The sequence below is a fragment of the Seriola lalandi genome, unplaced genomic scaffold (genome assembly GCF_002814215.2).
Source record: "Seriola lalandi dorsalis isolate HSWRI2012SDOR001 ecotype SW California unplaced genomic scaffold, Sedor1 jcf7180002054962, whole genome shotgun sequence".
In the NCBI taxonomy this organism is placed as follows: Eukaryota; Metazoa; Chordata; class Actinopteri; order Carangiformes; family Carangidae; genus Seriola; species Seriola lalandi.
This window is the reverse complement of record NW_019525513.1, coordinates 286,126-293,621: the sequence shown is the minus strand read 5'-3', so window position 1 is coordinate 293,621 and position 7,496 is coordinate 286,126. Positions and strand designations below refer to the sequence as shown.

Here is a 7,496-nt window from a genome sequence, read left to right as displayed (position 1 = left end):
CCCCCCCACCCCTCCCGCCACAGCGTTATGTTGTCCATTGGGATATTCTGGGACGTGGTATTGATCATGGGATGGTGGGAATAAGGGGTCTATAGAGGTCAGGTCGATGTGCAACACATCCTAATGCCTACCCAGCTGAACAACACCAGGCGGAAATGCCCCCAGCTCAGTGTGACATTACAACTGACAGGAAGCTTTGACTATCAGCTCAGAGGCATTCCTGTGGTATCACTGCTAATAACAAGCCACAGTTAACCACTTTGACTGACTATCTCAAACCAAACTCTCTGTGGGTTTATCATGCATCTTTTTCTTTTTTCTTTTTTGTTAATTTTGTGCAAAACAAACTAAATCCGTCAGCGTTGGAGTCTACTTGTGTATTTTTGGTGCCTGCAGCCCACAACAGAGGCGGCGAGGCAGCGTCCTGCTCTGTCATGGTGCTTGTTTACTTCAGAGAGCTCTCCAGCCCGGTCACGTTTCATAGCAGCCTCGTGCTGTGTTCACGTGTGGTGGGAAATACCGGGAATTAACAAATATGGAGGATCTGAAGAGCAGTGAAGGAAACATGAGGAGCGGCTGCAGCTCTTCTCTTCCTTTTGACTCCGTTCGCTTTAGTGACTTGCAGCCACAAACGCACCGGTCGTGTTAGAGGATTTGAAAGTGCTCAGGAGTAGGGGCTTACGAGGAGCACCTGAAGGCAGCATCAGCACCACCTACTTATGTGCTTTGAAATCCAGAGACAGTTTGAATTTGAATCTAGAGGAAACACATCCCTGTTTCCTCTCTCCCATTTGACTGCCAGCTGTACAGCAGCTCTCCGTCCACACAGTAGAGACAAAACTGTTTCTATTCAAATTTCTAAAACATATTTATCCCCTCCTTTAAGACAATAACGCCTGCAGTGCTTAAAGCTGAAAGAGGTTAGATGAATTATTCAGCAGACACACATCTGACATGGGCCTCACTCACCTTTGGCAGTGGTGGCAGCCTCTTTGAATCCCAAACAGACATATGGCGTGCTGTGTAATCCATTGATACCCCCTTTGCAGCTGCTGGTGGGTTTGAAGCCAACCAGGTCTTCGCACTTCTCCACGTCCCTGTTGTCCAGCAGGTTCAAGGCGATGTAGTTCAGTCCGTTGGGGTAGCCGGCCGAGCTCTGCCGGTTCACCGGGCTGCCGTACTCCTCGTCGGAGCCCTCGCTGCTCCGGGACGAGATGTTCTCCACGGAGCTGTGCCTCTTCACCGCGTCGCCCCGGGCGAAGGAGGGAAAGACCGGCGTCACGGTGGCGGTGGAGGAGAAGGTCTCGGAGCTGTGGCGCCGGCGTCCCTGTGGATTGGCCCGGATCACCTTGGCGGAGCAGTCGGGGTCCACTGTGGGGGAAGAGGTGGCCCCAAGCAGGAAGACCCCAATGCTTTCTGGGACTCCCTGGTCCTCCAGAGAGAGCCTCCTCTGGCTGCTGGATTTTTCAAAATAAGAGATGTTTAGTGATCATGCAGCTTTTATTTTCACAGTGAATTCACAGAAAATGTGTTTAGGAGATGTTGAGTCTTTCCACCATCTCCACCTCTTCAGAATAACAGCTTACACCAGGATTCACTTCATCAGTGTTTCTAATGCTGACGGTCACACACTTCACTTCACATGCTTTTATTCACTGATTTAAAATGTACGTTTGTTCATTCAGAGGAATTAAAATGCCTGCGAGCTGTTCTTCTAATGACCGACTCACTGTTTCCAGGCTGTGATAAATCACACAGCCAGCCTGTTGTAATAGATGATAATAAATCATAACACTGCTCCCTCCCAAAGCTGCTGCACATACCTGGCTGTGTTCTGAGGAACAAGCTGCGGCGGCGAGCTGGTCATCCCGAACGACATCTCGGTGTAGTCATTTTTCATCTCGAGGCCCTCCTCAGAGCAGGGGCACATGGACAACACGGGGAGGGGGCCCAGGCGCTCAGCAGGAGTGTTCACCTCCTTGGAGGAGTGTGACGCCAGCTCCAGGTTGATGTAGTCAGTCAGGGAGGACCTCCCCGGGCCGCCGCCGCCGCTGGAGCCCAGAGATGAAGACTGGCTCTCTGTGGATACGATGGAGCTGATGCAGCTGAAGTCAATGTTAATGTACTCCCCGGGGCTCCGCGGCTCTCCGGGCAGGGGGTGTTCATTCATGCTGGGCAGGGTCCTCAGGGTGTCCAGGGAAAGCCTGTTGGGCCGGCCCAGCCTCCCCCTGTAGGCCAGGTTCTCCACCCGGCCGTGTCTGACGGGAGAAGGGACCGAGGGGCTCAGCGGAGAGGTGCTGGGCTGCATCACCGAATAATAGTCGGACTCCCCGGCCCTCTGCCTCATGCTCTGAGGGCTCATCAACACATACTGGCAGCCATCTTCGTTCTTTGACGCCTGGAGCTTGGCAGGCAGCGTGAGGGAGCCGCCCTGGTAAGCCGACCTCACCGGCGCAGGTTCACCGGCCAGCAGGCCCAAGTAGTAGTCAGGGGGAGTCTGGAGTGGAGGTGGGTTTCCGGGTGACATGTTCATGTATTCGCCATGTCTGTCCGGGCTCTCCATGGAGGATTTGGAGCCACACCACATTCTCATGTAGCCGTTGTCCTCCAGAGAGCTGCTGCAGGGGGAGTTGGTTTTGTAGCCGCCGCCGCCGCCGGCCCCCGCCTGAGGGTGCACCCTGGGGTTCACAATCTGCTTGGGTGCCGAGACGCACATGGGGCTCATGGGCACGTAGTTGTCTCCCTTTCCAGACTGGGATGCTACACCTGGCGTCATTGGCATGTAGCCATCGTCGCCAAGGTTACTGCTGGAGCTCCTGGAGGAACCGATTTCGATGTCTCCGTAATCCTCGGGGTAGCACACCTTGGGCGAGGCGGAGTGAGAGTTCTGCCCGTGCGCCATCCTCATGAGCGTGTACTCATCCAGGGAGGCGGAGGACAGCGGCGCCACCACCCTCTGTTGACGCGGCGTGGTGAGGGAGTGCGTGCGCTTCCTGTAAGCCTTGTCAAACGCCAGATCGCCACCAGCCAGAACCCTGCCGCCGTTCGCGCTCTCCATTATCATGTAGCCACAGGGGTCGCTGATGTCCCGGGACGGAGGCGTGCTGGACAGGGAGTCAGGGGTGTCGCTGCGGGTCAGGGGGAGGAATTTGGGTTCACCTGGGCTGGAGCTGTAGTCGTCACACAGCATGAAGCCGGTGTCGCTGAGGGAGCCGGAGATGGAGGCGCTGCAGCTGAAAGGCCGCCTGGCTTTGTCCGGAGTGGCGATACCAGCCCCGCCTCTGGGAGACATGCTGATGGGGCTGGAGGCGGCTGGAGGGGAGTTGGACACCGGCATGGACCTGCTGTGGTGCAGGTTGGAGGAGGACTCCAGCATCCTGCAGGTGCGCCCGCTGCTGAGGGTGTGAGACCTGCTGAGGTGATTGCCACAGCTGGGGCTGGTGGGACTCCCATTCACAGATATGGACATGGACACGGGCCGGGTCACGCTGCCATCGCCCTCGCTGGCGGTTCTAATCCGGCAGGACGTGAACTTCCTCCCAGGGGACGTGGCGGCCATGCTGTCTGTCCTGGATCTCCTCACCAGGCCCGTCTGGCTGGGGGGGAGGTTGTTGAGGTTGCGTCGCGTGGGCACAGAGATGGGGTTAGTGCTGGCAGACTGGCTCTTGCTCCGCGGCCTGAACTCTGACAGCTCCTTCATGGCCTTCATGGCCTCCAGGATGGTCTCGTGGATGTTCTGCGCCACCACCGAGTCCTCCGCCTGCATCCAGAACTCCCCGGGCCCGGTCACCGCCGACCGGCCCACCTCTATGAAGAAGAAGCTGTCCGAGTGTCCACACCTGCGGATGTTCATGAGCTGTAGACTGACAGCTGCTGTCTCAGAGTTCAGTTTCACAAAGCTGATGGTGCGGCTGGACAGACACAGCCTGTACACCCCAGTGAGGTTCTTGATCTGACCCAAGCCTTTGGATTTCAAGTTGACCTGCCATACCTCCTTGTAGGCAGCTGCTGCGGGGGTAATGAGTCCGTAGCTGGCCTCCTCAAAGCCCACTAAAGAGGAGGTGGATGCGGGGCTGTCGTACACTTTCCCCTCGGCTATTAAATCAGTCAAAACCGTGAACCAGCTCTCCTGCTCCTGCTCGTTGTCCGCAGCCACCGCGAAGTACTCGTCCTTGGTGTAGAGGGCGATGAGGTGCTTGTGTTTGGCGTCGGCCCGTTTGTTTACGCACAGACACGAGTCCAAAGTTATCACCCGTTTGGCGGCGGACTTGTTCCTCCATTTCTTCTCGCTCTCATAATACTCCAGCCGGGCAGGGCATCGCTCCGTCGGCTCCCGCAGCACGAAGAAGCGCCTGTGTCCGTGTTTCTGCTTCCTCAGGTACCCGCACTTCTTCACACCGTTCGTCCCATTAGATAACAGGTGTCCTCCCGTCGCCGGAGGACTTGCCATTTCGCTCCACGTCTCTCTTCAAGTTCCAGATAAGCAAAGTCTTTTATTTAAAAAAAAAAGAAAAAAAGAAAAAAAGAAAAAATAGATTATCTCTCTGCAAAAATAAAACTTTAAAATAACCCGTTTATTATTTTATTTTTTTATCTAATCCATAGCAGACACCGATGTGTGTCCGCGGTCCGCCACGGGAGAAGGAACAGTGGAGCCGCCGGACCAGAGACCGATCTGATCCTGGAGAAAAACAACATGTGACGCGGCTGCTGCTCTAAAAACAGAATAAAACACAGAGTCATAGAGGGGCGGGGCTTCCTGCAGGGGCCGTGCCTGTCCATCATCCGGCGGCGGCGCTGCCCATTGGCTGATTTCATAATTCGCTGCACGCTAGCCCCTCCCCTGCTTTTCCAGCAGCTCTCTCATGTAGAAACTGAAATTAATGTGGAGCCCATTGAATATCAAGAGTTCCTGTCTATCTTACTGTAAACTGAAAGCACAATACAAAAACACACCCACACACACACACACAACTCTGTTTATCTGTTTAAATGCAGCATAGCAACACCGCCATTAAAATTTCTTCCTCTTATTCTTCTTCTTCTTCTTCTTCTTCTTCTTCTTTTTTTTTTTAAATGTGATTGACAGGCCAACTGAGCCCATTTGGATTAATGAGGATTTGAAATGTGCAGCATAATGCTGGATTGTAACCCCTTCATTTCTCAGGCACCAACATTGTAAACAACCCTGACGTCCCACTTGTTATATAAGGAGCGTTGTGGCCTATTTTTAAACCTGTGGGTATTCCTCTCCAACCGGAACCTGGCGTTTCCTATTTCATTACCTCACCATTTATTCTCTACTTTAACACTACAATGATGTCTACATATGGTAATAATAATCATGACCATTATCCTTTCAAAAATGTTGCTTTTTCCCTTTTTAAAAAAAAAGAAAAATGTTTGAAGAGAGGCTGTGGTTTGATATTCTTTAATGCTTATGCTGCAACTTGCAGTGTATTGTAAAATATGTTCATACTGAATGAGAAACAGACATCTCACAGAGGGGGAATGACTAAAGCAAGTGCGTCAGAGGCGTCTGTGTAACAAGCTGCAGAAATGCTGCCATCATCTGGCTGCTCAGGTTCACTCTGCATACCTGTCCACATAACTCCCCCACACACACACACACACTAAAAAAGAAAACTTTCTTATCTGTGTAAAGGTAGTGGTAGATAACAAGCATTTTGGAGTGACTGTGTTTGGCTGGGAAGGGCCTGTCAGATGACAGGAGGAAGCTCGCAGACATCTGTTCATCAGATCATCTCGGTAATTATGTTAGTAATTCTCCCTGTGATCTTCATGATCATCAGTCAAATCCGTGTTGGGGGGCAGATCACCCACCAAAACCCCCTCCACATCCGCACAAACACACGCTTGGATTGGTTTTTATAATCCCCCAACAAGCAGATTACACTTCTACCATTGAGGTGTCGGTGAGAATTAGACCGTATATAAATGACCGGGGGGGGGGGGGCTCTGCGTCTTAATGAGCATATCTGCCCCCTTAAACAAACACATAGATAGATTAAGGGTAATCCCTGCCTTCTCTAATCACTATTGTTCACATTATTGTTATTGTTGGAGGGTGTGTGTGTGTGTTTGTGTGTGTGTGTGTGTGTGTGTGTGTGATCTCAGTGACATTTGGCCGCTGCCTATTTTTCTGTTTTTGCACAAGTGTTAATTTACAGGGGTTAAGCCTGACAGCAGCATGTGTTTTCAGCATTAGCAGCCACCTATAATCTGAGATATGAACAAAAACACAAACACCTCCACTGGGATTTAGCAACACGTAGCATATGACCGCAGAGATAAACAGCCTGGGGCAAAAACAAAGGGAACAAAGAGATTATTGTTGACATTTAACTGGCAAAGACTTACAATAACTTGGCAACAATACAGTGGCAATATTGCTGAATGTTGAATATTGTTGTTTTGCTGTTGTATGTTTTGCAGGCGCTTCATGGGATGTTGCGTACTCATACATTCCCACAGGGTTTATTTCAACACTAATCTGGGTGTTTTCTGTCCCTCTGCAAGTCTCAACTCAGGCATCTTTTATTTGACTCATTACAACTCTCCCAACAAAGCATGCGACATGATTGTAATTTTATTATTCTGTAGATATACTTTAACTACAGCTCGCTCTCTTTTGGTCCATGCAAAATAAACTATCTGTTCCTTTTATGCAAACAGATTCTGAAACCAGCAAAGTGAGACATCAGCAAATTAGGAGCTCCTCTACCTCAGAGGGATATTTTGGGATTCTTTCCACTGCTGGTTAATTTTCAACTCCAGTGTGAGAAAGCTTGAGGACAGACATAGAAATAGTTGAGTAAGAAATAGTTGTAATAGTTGTATTAGGCCTATTAGTAAGTAACAACGATAGTGGTAGCAGTGTGGTATAGAAATAATGGCAATAATAGAGGATAATATAGAGAGGAGTAACTACAGAAACAGGGAAGTTGGTCACTTACATGCGATGACTATCTGAATTAGTAAGATGTTGCTTTGTCAAAATTGAATTTTCAAACGAAGATACAGGTAGAAAAGTAAATAAATTCAGCATCAGCTGTGGCTATCTCAGCAACTAGCTTGAACTGAACTCTGTTTCTTCACTACGCTCACATGCAGCCTCACGTGGACCACTTTCGTCAAAAACCACTCAGCAGTAATGACACCGCCGACCTGCTCACCAGGTCAAGACTGTACTGAGTAGACTCCACCCAGCACAAGCTACTGGTCCAAACAACATCAAACCAAGGCCTGCCAAGGTCCCGGCTCCTTAGATAACAGGGTTTATTCATTCTATTTGTTTAGAAATGATATGTCTTAGTGTGTAATCACAGTGTAGTTGAACATCGGTGATGACCAAAAATAGAGAGAGATCCCGCTGCTCGCTCCTCACCGGTGACCTTAACTGGTACCACAGGTTTCCAGCTCTTCGGAGGATCAGTAACCGGAGAATAAACTCCTCCAGGCTTAGTGCTTCTAGG

The 7,496-nt window shown here is 50.6% G+C and overlaps 1 protein-coding gene across 1 annotated transcript in view; it reads right to left on the bottom strand.

The window, feature by feature from the left end:
• LOC111646010 (insulin receptor substrate 2-like) overlaps positions 1–5,034 on the bottom strand; it is a 13,381-nt gene extending 8,347 nt beyond the window's left edge. Inside the window, exons 1-2 of the mRNA XM_023395374.2 lie at positions 1,824–5,034; positions 970–1,457 (exon numbers count right to left, since the gene is read on the bottom strand). Of these exons, the coding sequence (XP_023251142.1) occupies positions 970–1,457; positions 1,824–4,450 (3,115 nt within the window). The 5' untranslated portion in view covers positions 4,451–5,034. The remainder of the gene's footprint in view (positions 1–969; positions 1,458–1,823) is intronic.
• Between the last annotated feature and the right edge of the window lie 2,462 nt (positions 5,035–7,496).